General features: G+C 38.9%; 1 protein-coding gene across 1 annotated transcript in view; it reads right to left on the bottom strand.

Moving 5' to 3' along the window:
• Positions 1-6,784: 6,784 nt before the first annotated feature.
• SV2C (synaptic vesicle glycoprotein 2C) overlaps positions 6,785-16,935 on the bottom strand; it is a 117,520-nt gene continuing 107,369 nt past the window's right edge. Inside the window, exon 13 of the mRNA XM_014965068.1 lies at positions 6,785-16,648. Coding sequence (XP_014820554.1) covers positions 16,465-16,648 — 184 coding nt within the window. The 3' untranslated portion in view covers positions 6,785-16,464. The remainder of the gene's footprint in view (positions 16,649-16,935) is intronic.

Here is a 16,935-nt window from a genome sequence, read left to right as displayed (position 1 = left end):
TCAGTCATGGGACTGATCTGACTTAATGTTCCTCTCCCCTGCCCAAAAACTGTGAGGGTTTGTTTTGATTTTTTTTTTTCAGAAGCCAGCTCAGGTCCCAAAGAGCTGCTTAAATATAAAAGAGAGGGAGTGATGTGTGCTGTGCCGTGCATTTCAGCTTTCTCGCTGAAAGTGAGAAGCAGCGGTGAGATGGGAATACCAAGTTATACCATAGCTTGCTGTGCCTACCTCTAACTGCTTCATGTTATGCATCCTAGCCTTACCTAAGGTGTGTATTTCTAAGGTGTACTTTTATATATCCTTTCCCATCAGGTGAGAGGTCCCTCTGCTTTTACCATCCTGGCAAGATTTGGTTAAATCCTGCTTGCCAAGGTACCTAAGAAACCAGTTTCTCTGCTTGAACAGGTTTAAAAAAAAAAAGTATTTGTTCAAAATGTTTGGACAAATGCCCTGGTTCCTGCAAAAGTGGCAAGAGTTTAACAAGACAGAGGTGGAAGTCTTTCTGCAAGAACTCTGCCAAAAAAGAGCTTTTTCCATTTGTCTGTTGGAATAAATATTTATTCATTTGACAGAGTACTTTGGAGTGGAATGACCCTCCTTGTCTAGACATAATGAATGACCATAAAAGTGAATTCAGAACTGTTTGCAAGCAGAGAACATCTGTGCTTGGACGCAGCTCGCAGATTCAGCAAAAAAGCATTCTCTATTGTGTTGGATGTAGCAAAAGTAAAATCTTGATTGTTTCCTCACATTTTATGCACAAAATATAAGTGGTATGCTTGTGGCAGTGTTTCTTTTTTGGAGGGATTTTGGGGCATTTGGGGTGGTTGTTTGGTTTTTTTTTTTGTTTTATAATACAGCGTCTATGTGTTGCTGTGTCTGCATGTACTTAGCAATGCTTCCACTCCGCTAAAAGTCTATGCATTATTCACTCATTAATGTATTATTTATTTATTTATTACTTTCGAGGCAGAGCCCTAGGATCTTTACATTTAGAGAGTACTGAGTGACAGCTAAGGCAACCCTACAACTATTTCTTGCCTGCCAAGAGTTGCCCCACAGATAAAGCACAGACTGAACTCCCATGGATTTCCACTAGACTAATTCTGGTCTCCTTATTTCCACTACTTTTCCTCTGGCACAGCTCCAGCCTTTTGAAAAGCTCCTCATTATTCACATTAGTGTAAAAAAATGAAGAACGTGTCTAAAAGACTGACAAATTCAGACTCTGGGAGACTTGGCAAGGAGAATTAATTCCATCATCCAGAATCTTTCATAGGGAACACAGTGTCAGCAGCCTCCTCTTGTTTAAATCAAAATGGCTTCAGTTTGAATTACATTTCTGGAAGCAACTCTGTGGTATTTCTAAAGGAAAAAGAGTATTCCTCAGATAACCAGATTCCAAATCAGTTGCGGCTGTAGCTTTAGAATCAGTACGTGAAATTCCATGTAAAAAAGAACCAGAAGCCTGTGTAGGTTGGGGAGTGTTGGGATCCTGACGCTGGTTCATTGGGTTATAGCCGCACCGGTTGTGGAGAGGCTCGGAGCCACCCTCTCCATTCAAGACCTGTCCTGCCAAAACGCATGGCAGAGGTGACCCGGTCCCCAGCTCAGGACAATTCTCACGAGGTGCGTGGTAACCAGGCAGTGGGTTTACCCAGCAGTGAAAGCTCTCAGCCTGCTGCTCCGCAATGGTAGTTTCAACTCTGTGCGAGCTTTCTATTAATAAGGTCTTTCCTGATCTTTTCCATTAGCTATTTTTCCTACTCCACCTGTAGGTCATATTGGCAATTGCACTGTTTCAACGTGGACCTGTTTATTTTCTATAACCAGGTTACAGGCAGTAAAATACGCTCCCTTGACATGGCCAGCATTAATGTTTCCACATAGGGAGGGTCCTGTGTCACACTGAACAGCTATTTTTCCTTGGTTTCAACATTCATGTAATAACAACAATGCAAAGTAACATTTAATTACAGATGACTTCTTAAACAGATGTGTGCTCTTATCCACTTTTTTTTGTTCTTTCAGTTTATGATCTGTCAATAGTTCTGATATGCTTTTGCCAGGCAAAATCCAGAATTTTCCCTGGGAATTGGGTTCTGTATGCCCATATATTCTGGTCTTTAACTATTAAGTATTTTATATGCATTTTAGCTCACAAAACACAGTATGAAAGCCTACGAAAGACTAGTTAGAGTTCACACTAGCAGTGTAAAACTGATGTTGTTGTAACTCAAGAGTATGGCGATATCACACTGTTCCTTGGTCCTGCTCCAACATTTTATAATAGCTAGTGACCTCTACTTCTCCCAACAGATTCACCATTTTATTCAAATTTTAAAAGCTCTGATTTTAGCTACAGTCTGAAAGGATGAAGTCAGACTCCTCCTATATTGAGAATTGGGCTGCCTAGTAATTCTTCTCAAGGAGCTTAAGCTTATTTTCCACATAATTTTACTGGAGAGTAGCAAAACAATCATTTCTGTAACTCCTTATGGACAGAATGGGAGTGAGGGAGGAACATACTCTTACACAGCAGTTCACCAAGGGCCCAGACTTTCTACATGGGAAATAAACCTGGGAAAAAAGAACCTAACTGCTGTGTAATCCTACATACCAGGAGAATTGCCTTTCAGATAGTCTAGCTCTACCACCAACGCTGCAATGCTGTTTGTAGGCAGAATCCGCAGCTTGCAAGAGGGCCCTTGGGGGTGTGTGTGCAAGGACAGCTGCTTAAAGATAAATGATGTAGCAAATACAAGTGTTCAATAATGGCTTCACTTTCAGGATGCTGAAGAAGGTGGATTACTCTTAGTTTTTATTTGATTTCTCATTCCTAGTCTTTGTAAAGTCCAGTCAGACTGCAAAGTAAAGGATATTTTTATTTAAAGTCAGGATTCCTCTGGGACTCTGAAGATTAGGTGGTTTGCAATCCATATGGGCACACAACACAATTAAATACATTATGATACAGCCTATTGTAAAGATCACAATTCAGAGCTATTGCAGTCACTGGCAAAACCACTGTTGTTCTGCAATAGTCCACTTCTGTGCATTATCATGAAACTTTTTAAATTAAAGTGCCATTTGCCTGTGGGAGACTTGAGATTAGACCTGTAGCCAAACTATCTGGATATCCAACTGACATTTTAAGGTGTTACAGTAGGCATTTCACACTTCATTCTTGTAACTAACAGTTCTTAGATACCATTTTTTTTTCAGTGTTGGACAGCATGTTTGAGGAACACTTTTACAATTTCCCATTCTGTGGCTAGAAGTGTCACAGTCTGGCTTTTCTGAATGATAACAGAAGTTACTCAAGGATTGATGAGGCTGACACTGATTGGTCTTCTCATTTTCAAAACTGGAGAAATTGCCTGGATTGATTAGTGTAGGCATTTCCAGAAGTAGTTTGTGCAGGCATTACCACTGATGTCCCCTAGGCCTAAATGTAGGGACAGCATTTGGTTTTCTGAGAATAAGTCATAGAATCATATAATGGTTTGGTTTGGAAGGGACCTTAAAGATCATCTAGTTCCAACCCCCCTGCCGTCGGCAGGGACACCTCCCACTAGACCAGGTTGCTCAAAGGCCCATCCAGCCCAGTTTTGAACACCTTCAGGAAACATCCACAACTTCTCCTGGCAATCACCCTCACAGGAAAGAATTTCTTCCTAATATCTAGACTAAATCTACCCTCTTTCAGTTTAAAACCGTTACCCCTCATCCTATCGCTACTCTCCCTCATAAAGAGTCCCTCCCCATCTCTCCTGTAGGCCCCCTTCAGGTACTGGAAGGCTGCTATAAGGTCTCCCCAGAGCCTTCTCCAGGCTGAACAACCTCAACTCTCTCAGCCTGTCCTTATGGGAGAGGTACTCCATCCCTCTGACCATCTTGGTGGCCCTCCTCTGGACTCACTCCAACAGATTCTTGTCTTTCCTGTGCTGAGGACTCCAGAACTGGATGCAGTACTCCGGTGGGGGCGTCTCATCAGAGTGGAGTACTGGGGTAGAATCACCTCCCTTGAGCTGCTGGCCATGATTCTTTTAATGCAGCCCAGGATGCAGTTGGCTTTCTGGGCTGCCAGCGCCCATTGCCAGCTCATGTTGAGCTTCTCATCCACCAACACACCTAAGTCCTTCTCTTCTCAATGGGATGCGCTCAATCCATTCTCTGCCCAGTCTTTATTTGTGCTTGGGATTGCCCTGTCCCAGGTGCAGGACCTTGCACTTGGTCTGCTTGAACTCCACGAGGTTTGCACAGGCCCACCTCTCAAGCCTGTCCGTGTCCCCCTGGATGGCATCACTTCCCTCCAGCATGTCAACCACACCACACAGCTCTGTGTCACTTCCCTCCAGCGTGTCAACCACACCACACAGCTCTGTATCGTTGGCAAACTTGCTGAGGGTGCACTCTATCCCACTGTCCATGTCACCAACAAAGATGTTAAACAGCACAGGTCCCAGTACTGACCCAGTTCTGCCAGGCAGCTCTCCAGCCACTCCCCAGCCTGTAGCGCTGCAGGGGGTTGCTGTGACCCAAGTGCAGGACCCAGCACTTGTCCTTATTGAAACTCATCCTGTTGGTCTCAGCCCATTGATCCAGCCTGCCCAGATCCTTCTGCAAAGCCTTTCTACCCTCCAGCAGGTAGACACTGCCACCCAACTTAGTGTTGTCTGCGAACTTACTGAGGGTGCACTCAATCCCCTCGTCCAGGTCATTGACAAAAATGTTGAAGAGACCCGGCCCCAGTATCGAGCTCTGTGGGACACCACTCGTGACTGGCCACCAACTGATGTGGTCAGGCTCTTACTTCAAGATCTATCCTCGTCTCCCAGGAAGTCTCTCTATAATATGGCTTCAGGATCTTCCCAAGCTATTTTGCACATATAACTTTAGTCTGATACAGTAATACAAAATCATTACTGCAGTCCTAATCAGAATAATTAGGTCCTCTCTGAGACCCAAAAGTAACATGTTGCTAAGCAGCAGAAAGAGTGGATTCACCTCTATACTGTGAAAGTTTCCATATGGTGCCACCAGAAAACATATAGTATGGTATGATTTTCAGTTCAGCTTAATATTTTTGGGAAAGTCTATGAGGAACTTTAAGCCAATGTCTCTTTTCTCTGCTGTCAATGTAAAGCGTTATTAAAAAGTTCCAGAAATGATTAAACGGGATGGGGAGCTGTTCAGGTTAGATACTGATGTCACATCAGCCTAATGTTTCACACATATAAGTTTACAATTGCAATAGATCAAATAACAATCATAGCCTACCATGCTAATGGAAAGCAAAGCATATGGAGGACGCATGTGATCTATTTTAACATTTGGTTTCAGGTATGCACAGTGCCAGAAACCACAAAATGCCTCCTTCTCTTACATTTGCATCCACGATCTCCATGTCCTTGTCCTGTCTCACACAATTTATAGGCACACACATACACACTGCACTGAATTAAGCATCACCTTTTTGCTATTATAACTGTGTGCCCAGAGTAGATGCATGGATGCTTGCAAAAGTCTTTGGCAAAATGCAGTTCTACAAGCCAAAGTGTCCTTTTTGCAGGATGATGTGCTCCAACACAAGATTCCCTGCTATTGCACGTTTTCTAGAGATTAGGTGAACTTTCTGAAAGGTAGCTATGAAGAGTATGTGCAAATCTTCTCCCACACTCCCTTTTGGATTGTTATCTTATCTTGTGCACAAAAGAGGTTGATTTTCTTCCCAGAATGGGACTAGGAAACATATGCATAAAAGCTTTAACTCCTCTAGAGGATGAGAGCAGTGTAGTTATACTACCAATCCCCTTCAAATCCAGGTAGATGAGGGTGTACATGTAGGAGACTCAAAATATGGATTAGTACTTCTGACTTTAAAAATGGAGAAAGTTTTTTCTGTACTGTGCCACAAAAATCTCTTGCTGCCAAAGGACAATTAGAAAATCATGCATGTGCTTGGTTGCTGTGTTTTTCAGATAGAGCTGTTGCATGAGCTGAGATACGCTTCAATTCACAAGTAGTTTAACTTTTCCCTATTGGTGACACAGCTGAAGAGGATCATGTGTTTTGCACAGTCCATCATCTGTTTAGAATAACCTATATTTGGAAATGTATTTCCGATCCAGCCATGGATATGGCAGAATATAAATAACTCAGCTGTTTTTTGCTATTTTAAAGCTACCACATTTGATCTGTTGGAGATTTTCAGAGGCCCTTAGTGCACAAATGTAGTGAAGAACTAGTGTTATTGCACTGCTGCTACAGGTTTTTAGGCTTGCTTGTTGGTTTTGGGGTTTTTCTTTTGTGAATACCAAATTCTTATGGAATCATAGGTTATTATATAAATTCCCATCGGCCTTTTGGATGCATGGATGATCATACCTTGCAACACTATGCTTTTCACATGGAGTTAGATTAGACCCTTTGGGTGATAACATACCCCTGCAGTGCAGTCATGTAGTGAAAGGCCAGATGTCTATTTTGTGCAATTATGTACCATAAAAATATGAATCCCAAATGGTTAACTAAAGAACTTTGTCTCCTGCAACCATAGCAACTTTTACTGTGGCCATTTTATGGCCATTTACATTTACATTTGTTTAACTTTATTAACTTGTTCCATGTTTTCTTTTAATACGTGCTCAACCTCTATTACAGACACTACAGATGAAATACATGGAGCGCCTTTGTAAAAGAACTAATTAAAGTAAAACAACTGTTTTCAGTATATTGTGGGCAGTGAAGAATGATGTTCTGGATATCATCACACATGATATGTATTCATTGCAGAGAACAAATCTTTATTTGAATATAGTGAAGCAAAATATCCCCATTCATTATTTGATGTACACTAAATAACTTTGCATTTGTTACATGGATGATAAATATTTGGCAGATAGATTTATAAACACTTCCACGTTTTAGAGATTTATACTGTACACATTCATCCTACACAGAGCATGCCCTTTCACAAGTATACAGACAGCTTTCCTCAGGGAACTTAATCAAAACACTTGGTCAAACATTTTGAAAGTTGGCAATCTGACACAGAGGAGCATACTGGAAAGATGAGTTCACAATTGTACCAGCTGGACTTGAAATGAAAAATTCAGAACTCCAAAAGAGAGAATTTATCAAGGCACACACATGCAAACACATATATACAATAGTGATGACTGTAACCTGCTTTACAGGAGATCACACACAGCAGTAAAGAAACAAACAAAGAAAGAAACAGAGAGGTCAGGACCATTGCCAAGATCTTGTTGCAGATTAGCAGATCTGGAAGTAAACATGTGTAAATGGGAATTTGACTTCAAAGTAGCTGATTACTGTATATACAATATGTACATGTTTTCTTGTGTTAAGAAATGGAGACTGTCAGAAATGGTTATGTTTTTCTTGACAATATATGCACACTAGCACACCAGTGCTTTTGTACACTAAAGACAGTTTGAAAAATTGTACTCCTAGTTGGCTCAGAGCAATTGGCAATTTGAGTGGAAGTTTAGTAGGAGAAACCAGGAGCAGAAAATGGCTCACAAAAAACTAGCAAAGAATACATGTTTTCCTTCTGTTGCTCAGCATTAGAAAATGCTAACAAGTTTTTAAGAAAATCAGTAACTTGACAATGTCAGTAAATTACAGTGAAGGCAAAGAACTCTACTTTCAGTATCTCATCCTTGATGCCTGACTTCTGCAAACATGTCATTACACTGCAAAGGAAACTGCTCACTTAAAAAAATACCTAGTGATGTATAGTACATTGTGGCATATATTTGAGGCTAAGTATGAGATGCAATTTAGTTGGCACAACGTAGTGCAGCTGAGGGTAATACAGAAAAAAAATTAAGTGTTAATTGGTATTTTTAATACAATATTCTATGGTAAATGGCTAAAATTGGCTGTCAGTTGATTCATCAGGCTTGCAGCATGGGATGTTATTAAAAATCCTTTTAGTCTTTGAGAAACATTATATTCATAGGAAAAAGCCAGGCTAAAATTATTAATTTTAAAAATAAGGGCTAAATAACGTAGTTCTCTCACAACAGCAATTCCAGCATGACTGTATACGCAATCACATATTTAATATTTTTTAAAGAAAAAGCTGAGATCTTGATTCTGTGAATTGATTCATTGATTTAAATAGGGATCAGTTTACACACACAATACTAGTTTCGTGTAGCACTTTGTGTGATCCTAAACCACTAGGAAGACAATAAATGCAGTCACTAGCATGTTGGGGCATTTTTTAAACTCCTTATAAATGAGCTGGCTTTCCTATATCACTAATTTCATGCCTGCTCTCCTTTTTGCTGCAAATGTCAGTAAAGACTTTCATTTCACTAGTGAAGCACTAATAAAATCAATCTCCATATCAGAAGGGGTTTGTGACAGGAAGAAACAGGAAAGGGCTGTAAGGTTTGTCCAAAAAGATGATGGCAGGGTGTGTTTTGTAAGACCACTCTCCAAATTTTAATATTCTCTTTTTCCTTCTAAACTATTCATTTTAATCTATGTTTAACTTCCAAATAGAAGATAGTATTATCTACTGCTACTTTGAACCTGAACAGAAATTTTTTACTTTAAACTGTCCATTCATGACCACACTTAGAGACTATATGCTACGGCCTCACTCAGTGAGTATGTTTTCCTTTTGGAAAGACCCACTGTTTTCCAGAAGTACTATTACATGAGCATTGCTACCCTTTCATAGTTTCCTCCCAAATGTTTGTTATAGGCTGGTGGTATTCAGTTTATCAACTCACAGAACACATAGAGAAAAAAAAGAATTGCAGGCTGCTTGTGTGTATGTTTGGTTCTGTGTTTTAATGTGAGTATAGACATGGCTTTCCTACAGCAAATATACATCATTAAGTTCTTTGGAAGGAATACACCCTTTCTTCTGCTGACTTTTTAGTTCTGTAGCATGTATGCATGCGCCTACCAGAGGAAGCATGCTGGAAAGAGTGGATGTCCTGCAAAGACAGAAGGTGAAATGCAGGAAATAGCAGAGCTTTCGAAAGAGCTCTCCTACCCTCACTGCTCTGTGTGCACGTGCTGCCATTTTCACCCTGGATTTGCTCAAATTATAGCCACAGTTACTTTATACTGCACTAATTACTGTAGAAGATCTTTGTGGATGTTAATCATTGATTGAAAGACACCCTGGCAATGGCTCTGTTTCAGGCTGGTCAAAGATTGCTGATAACAACAGTAGCAAACAATTGTTTAGCCACATTACTAGGACGACTGCAGCTATGTATGCAGAAACATGTACAAATGAAAAACATACAACACAGGAAGACACAGACATTTTCTCCTATGTTACAAAGAAGTTAACATGTTGAAATTCACATGGAGCTTTTTGAAGGACTTCTAGTTGAATAAGACAAAATTCATAGCTTTTAGGATTTTATGTATCTGAGAGTGCTGTGTCTCTTAGTCACTGTAACATGACCAGTGCCTTTGCAGGATGTGCTGTTTTGCTGTTTGGCACAGTGTGGCAGAGGGGAAAAGGCTACAGCTAAGTTAGAGCTCATTTTTCAGACCATTTTAGCAGTTCCCTTCCAATGATCAAAAGGTAATGGCCAGCTAAGATGAATCTTGGCATCCCAACAATTTTGCACATGAATAAGTAAAGGGTTCTGCACAAAGAATGGAGCAGGATGTTATTTGTGTTCAAAGCATAATGTAGAAAGTGATACTTAGTATCATTGAGAATGGGACGAGAATATGGCTTGTAAGTCTTATGTCCACCTGTATTATAGGAAGGTTTGTGTGTAGATTTTGATTTTGATACTCACCCACACATGTCTGCATATGTATTCACGTCTGTGTCACACTTCTTTACAATATACAATATTATATAGCTGCAGGCTAGGATTTAAGGAAAACAGCTGACAAAAATAAAAGTAATTGAAACCTAGTCCTTGAAATCTTACTCTTCATGGTTTTCTTTTAATTTTATTCTATTTATTATTTCTTCCTGATGCTCTTCTTTCAAAGGGTCAACTTTTAACTGGGTAAGACAGGCCTACATGAAATTCACAAGTGACTTTTATCGCATACCCGGTGGGGAACAGGCATATATTACAAGGCAGACATTAAGAGGATAGAAGACATGTATTATAGGTTAGAAAACATGCATTATTATCAGAAAGAAATGCTAGGTGGCAACAGATGAAACTGGAACACATAAGAAATTGGACTCCTGCAGAGTCCTGTGCTTGTGATGAGTTGTGTGTGCTGTCCATTAGCAACAAGTTGCTTCAACTTGCTTGGTCAGGACTACTGGTGAAAACTGAGTAGCAGGTGGTAGATGTCCAAAATGAGAAAGTAAGAGACTGAGCGAAAAAGCAGATCTGGAGGACCCAAAAGAAATGAGCTTAGGTAGCTAGCCATGGAGAGAGTGATGAAAGCCAGCCTGCCAGCAATCTCTCCCTTACTTACAGACTGATGTGTCTGGCTACAGCTCAGAAGTGTTGATGGCCACAGCAGGGACAAGACCTCTACAAATCTTCTTGGTTATATGGCATTAAAATGTATATTCATGAATACTCTAGGTGGAAAGGACAATACTTTTGTGTTAAGTCATCCTCATCCAAACACCTGTGTCGTTAAGTAATCTTCAATCTTTGGTTATTGGACTGCATAGTCAGAAGCGAGCAACATATTCTAGACCTTTGTCAAGTAGGGAAGATTGTTTACCCCAGAAAGCAATTACACCTGTATTTTTCCCCATTTTTTTCCTAAGTATTTGGTTCCTAGTAAATGTTTCTTGTGTGTATGCTGTGCGAGGAGGCTGCCAATAATTGCTGCTTTATTGATTTTCAGTTAGACAGGAGGTACTCCAAGGGCTAGAAAACATGGCTGCATATTACAAGCCAGCATCTTTGGAGGTAATTCAAGCTAGTATCAAATAAGAAAATTAATCAGGTATATTTTAACTTTTGTCTGTTTCTGACATGCTAAGTCACTGTATCAAAGAAAGGTCCTGAATGTGGATGAAGTTATTTGTAATAATCTTGTGCATCTAGAGTAGGAGTAAATATCGAAGGATTCTTCCTTTGCAGGAAGAAGTACAAAATAAACAGAAGAACAAAACTAAAGAATGCAGATAACCATAATGGATCAAAAAACTATTTTTCCTCACTTGGTTGAAATTATTAACATTAAAAGAAAGCAAATGAGACTGATTTCAGCATATGGACTGGTTGTAGACCAGATGAGAGTAAGTGAAAGTAAGGGAGATCTGTAAGTAGCATTATAAATTGGTGCTTTGTATTTAATTCAGGTTCTGAACTGAGTTCCAGATTTTCTGGCTAACATGTCTCTGCAAATTCCACATTACTGCCTGATCCCTGTCTCACTTCCAAACTGCAGGCAAAAGTCTGTCTTTTCATGCTGCATTTCCTGAACTAGCAGCATTGGAAAGTACTAATTCAGGCAAATACCTAATATTTTACAGTGAGTTTAATGAACAAGTAGGCAGGAAATGCAGGGGAAAAGCAGTCTCTCAGACATGTTTTCTTCTGGAATACGATTATCAAACATGTGTTTTCTTTCAAGACTCCAGAGGAAGTGGAGCATTTCTGTTTTCACTTCTTGTGTCTCTGACCCCCAGAGTGCAAGGATTCATTTTTTAACATTGTGATTGAAATTTCAATTGCATTTCCAGGTTATTAAACAGGAAACATGGCTTGTAGGTTGTATTAGCATGATATCATCTTGTTTAGGTAAAGAGGTGCGACTGGATGTAAACATCTTCCTCTGACTAATTAAGATAGTTTTAAAACTCACAATGGAGAAGAGAGCTAAAGCCCAGCACAGAGAGGTGGTCCATATGAGGGGATGAGGACTACATTCTATTGCTAAGAAGGGGATCAGCAATTGTGCTTCAAGAGCAATTACATGAAGATAAGTCTCCATAGTGGTAGAAAAAGAAAACAAGAACAGATAATAACATTTCCTCCAAATGTAGCTGAGCTAGGTGCACTGACGACAAGACTCCGCCATATCTGCACCCGCAGCAGAAGGAGACCAACAGGGGCCTCTCTGAGAGAAGATCCCTCCTTGTATTAGCTCAGCCTTCTGCATATGTAGGGAAATGTGGATTCTGGCTGCCTTAAGAGGGTGGTATTGTCTGTAGGACTTTTGAGTTTGTTTTCCATGTTGGTTTAAAAAGGGATGGCCAAATTGCAAAAGATATGTGGCAAACCTTCTTACTGAATGTTACCATGAAGTCAGAAGCAAGTGAGAGCAGGAGCAGCAAATTTTGACTTTCTTTAAGATTGGCCCTCTGGTGAGAAAAGCAATTTGGCATGGAATGAATGGAATGGCATGAAGAGAAAGAGATCAGACCTTGAGGGAGCAGTCTTTCTTCAGCCAACTTTTCTAAGATGATGAACAAAGAATAGATTACTGAAGCCATCACGAAGGAGGGTTAACACTTTTTCACCTGTCAAAGTTTTGTAGTACACACTTCTGGAAGGGCACTGGCTAAAATCAATCATAGAGGAAGAAAGCTTCCTGGTATATCATTAATTAGCAATCCCCTACAGCACTTCAGAAACCATGAGCACCTAGTCTGGTTTCCTTGCTAGGTGTCCGTATTCACCAATCAATACAATGCATACCAAATGTAGTAGTGTGTGCTCCCAGCCAACAAAATGCTAACATGAATATCGCCAATCTGGTTAAAATGTACAAACACAATAAATAAGATGCTTCCAAGAAATTAGAGTCTGCTAAATGAAGCTCTACTGACTGATAACATGTAAGGAGTAAAACTAATAAAATAAAATTTCTTTGCCAAAAATGAAAACACACGATCTCTTTTGCAGAGAAGTTTCAAATTTTCAAGTAGACGACCATCATGGTTAATACTATTGAAAAAGCTGTCAGTCTTCTCTGTCTTCAGGGGATCATTGTACTTTTTGTCAGTGCTCTTGTTGGGATGAGCCTTTCCGTTTTGAGGAGAAGAGCACTAGACCTTATATCCCACTTCATTTCCAATTAGTGGTCAGTCAGTTCAATGATCAAAACAGAAAAATAAGCAGTTTTGATTACATGTGTTTGATAGCTCTGATACACAAATGTTATCAAGTTCCATTCTCTGTGGTGTATCAGAGATCTAAACGGGCCACAAAGTGACTCTTTGTGTGAGATATAACTGAACAGACACAGAAAGAAAGTGCAATTCCTACTCTGCAGTATTTATTACCTGAGTTTGCTTTGGAAGCTGCAAAAAAAGACAGATTCACTAAAGACCAGCCGAATCACTTTAGCTTATAACTTAAGTAACATTTGTGTCCAGATCTCCATAGGTTAAACATTTCTGTTCCAGCCGGTGGATTGCACCTATCTAACCAAGTATTTATAGCTTGAAATTGCATTTGCTTCTTTTGCCTTTATGAGACGAATCTTACTGCACTCAAGCCAAACAATTTATTGTTCAGTTTTGATGCTGGCTTGTGCACTGGTTCAAAACTGTTGAGCCAATTGGCTCACCAGCTAGGGAGATTAGAGCTTTAGGTTTAGGTTAATATGTTGGAAATATTTGTGTGGATTTTTTTCTTTGTTTATCTCTTCCATTTACTTCTCTCCCCTTTCCTATCTGCTATTTTTCTTTTTTCCTTTTCCTAGTTTACAACTTTCCCTCTAATCCCAGACCAGGCAAGGCCTGTGGAGTTGGAAATTTTGTTCATGTTTACTAATTCCTGTTGTCGCTCTGTTCCATTTCATCCAAACTTAACACATACGTTTGATGTAGTCATGATTTAGGATAAGAATCAGCATCGAAATCATCACAATTATATATGTAATGAGATTTTAGTATGTTAACCTTGAACCATAGCCCTCAGAAGCTGAACCTTATTTTTCTGTGGCCCATTTCCTCCACACTGGTCAGGTGGCATGAAGCATTGGATCTGGATGTTCTTCAGAATTACATACAGAAACAGACAGAATATACTACTTTTAAGTGGACAGTGCATAGCAAGACAATGTAATATTTTACCATTGCTGTTGATGTTTACTCCAAACGTGTACAGAGGCTTCAGATTTCAAAATTTTTGCAGTAAGTACAAGGAAGTGGACACATGCTATTAACGAATGGCACAGAGAAACAGGGCTCAAATATAATTCTCATTAGAAAAAACAGCCTTGAAATAATATTAAGAGTATGACTAGTGGACAAAAGCCACAGATGCATAACTAAGGCTAGCATTTTGTTCTTAATCTGGAGCTTTGTGAAAAATAATTCTTCCTCTTTCCTTTTTTCAACAGAGTTCAGAAATTTAAAAGACATGGTTAAGTCAGATTTAAATATAAAATATTTAATTTCCAATACCTTGACTGTTTATATTGCAAAATAAACACACTTCATAAGCTTTGTTTCTTACTACATCATATTTAAATGATCAACATCAAAAAAATGCCCACTAGTTTTCCTTACTTACGCTTTTTTTAATTCAGCCACTTTTGTCATTTGTTAATAGCAGAAAACCACGTGTTGGGCTAACATTTTGGTGCTATGATGTGTAGCACAGGCATTTCTTAATAACTGAAAAATGTAGCTTCTAAAATCAGTAGAATAAACAGTGAATTTTAAATGTAATGTATGATATTCTTATTTGGACTTTTACTGACTCTTTCAATATGACTAAGATCGTGATAGACACAGAATGCAGCCATAAATGTTACTACCCAACTAAGTTCACATATATGAGCAAGAGAAAAAGTAACAAATGAGAAAAAAAATCTATTTTACTACTTGACGCAATGGCCTTACCTAAAAGCCCAATTTCTTTGGCAATGATACAACCACCTAATAAATGTTGTCAGATATAAATAGAAAAAATACTGATAAATTTAGCCTTATGTTTTATAGTAATTTTTTTCTTTGAAACTTGAAACTGCAGATAGTTCATCAGCTGATACAAGTTGTTTTATTTCCACTGAAAGCAATGCCAGTTTCTCTCATCAAAGGTTCTGCCCCTTTTGTCTGCCAATTATATGGACATATTTCTATTTAATTTCCAGGGCTAACATTTTAAAGAGTTCCTATAGCCTTTTTCACAGCAGGAGGACCGGTGAGGAACTCTTTAATGTAATCCACAACAGTCCACAGAATATGGCTTAGAAGGAATATATTCACCACCATTTATCATCCATCCTGCACTTTGTCTAATAAAGACATTACCACTCCCTACAGCCTTGGCATGGCTTCTTTCTTAGTGGCTTTTCAGAGTGACATTTGAAAGTGTTAAATGGAGAGAGATCTCTAGAACTATTAAAAATCAGCTGAGAAAAAGTTTATAGAAAGAAGTGTATGAACTGTGAAAATAATGGTGATTATTATTGCTTTTCTTTGTTTTTTTTTTTTAAATATTATTTTAAAAAAATTAATCATTTAAAATGTTTTAATTGCATTACATTTTGTATTGAAGTTATGACCAGGCTAAATTTACTAGGTGGCATTTACCGCCACAAATTTTTATAACCATTCTGTCACAAAGAAAAATGTATTAGAAATGTAAATACAAAACAAACTTTTCTGAAAGCATCATACTTTTCATATAGTTCACTGACCTGAATTTTCCTTTATTCACACTTACAACAACATAAATATTTGCATTGATTGACTCCTGGAAGAGTGACAGATTCACTGTTTTAAAGTGGCAAAAATATACCAGATGTCGCAAATGAGAAGAAAACTTTTTTTTTTTTCCTGGAGGATCAGCAGCAAAGAGCTCTAGTGCCTCTTTTGTTATTCTCTTTGCTGCTTATCCACAAGGTGTTTTCATCTCCTTGTGGTAGCTGTTGCCTTCCCCTCAGCAAATATGGGGTGTAGTTGGTCATCTTTACTTTAGATATTGAATTTACCTAAAAAAAAGTTTCCCAAGAAAGAGGCATTGCCACAAGATTTTACCATCTAAGCACATCTGCAGAAGGTCAGTATACTCAATACTGGTGCAGTCTGTAGATTTTCCGGATTAATGCCACATGCATTGATAAATGTAATCTTAACATTCTCTGCACCAATACTGCTAAGTAATTGACTTGCATGTCTGTACTGTTACAAAAGCTCACAATGGCATGGCCAAATCCAGCACATATTTTTAAATAATATGACTTCTTGCATTTTAGATGTTTAATTATCAGTATGGTTTTTACCTTCCTGGACATGTCACTGAAAGTGTTTTAAGAGGTAGCTTTGCAGTTTGAAGTTAAGTGGTTTTGAATAGCAATGTATGCAAGCAAACAAAAGCGAAATTTAAAACTTTCATCCAGAGGTTTCTAAATCTCTGCCACTCCAGAGTATCTTTTGAGTTTGATTTCTGACATCTGAACACTCTAATAAGCATTGAGAATCTGAAGCCTTTGCACCATCAGTCAGGAGAGTTGACATTTGTACGAAAAAGGAAATACATAGTAAATGGCTTTTTCCAGTTACATCAACACCTGGGTTCTTGTGTCAGGAAGCCGAAGTCCTACCAGACCTCCACATACTAGAACAGTAGAAGCAAGGAGGATAGGGATTGCTTTGGTGATACCAACAAGGGAACCAAATATTAAGTTTCCAAGTACAGCTGCTGCTTTGCATAGTGCATTCAAAAACCCGAAGCCTGTTGCCCTAGAAGGGAAGACAGAAGAAAGTTAAAAAATGGGTGAAAGAGTACAGCCTTTGAGACAAATCCTTGGTGGGGATAAATCAAAATAGCCCCAACGTCTAAAACAGGGTTCTGTGCTTGTCTTTTTATAATACGAAATTAAAGCTCAGCTGCTACAGTACTTTATTGAAGCAAATTCATTCTGCTGCCTCAGGGACCAAAATGTGAAATGAATGACTGAATAGGTAACTTTACACCTCTACAGCAGAACAAAGAACTTGCAAGTGGAAATTCAGTAACACTTAAAATG

The sequence above is a fragment of the Calidris pugnax genome, unplaced genomic scaffold, assembly GCF_001431845.1.
Source record: "Calidris pugnax isolate Ruff unplaced genomic scaffold, ASM143184v1 scaffold273, whole genome shotgun sequence".
In the NCBI taxonomy this organism is placed as follows: Eukaryota; Metazoa; Chordata; class Aves; order Charadriiformes; family Scolopacidae; genus Calidris; species Calidris pugnax.
This window is presented reverse-complemented; position numbering and strand designations above follow the sequence as displayed.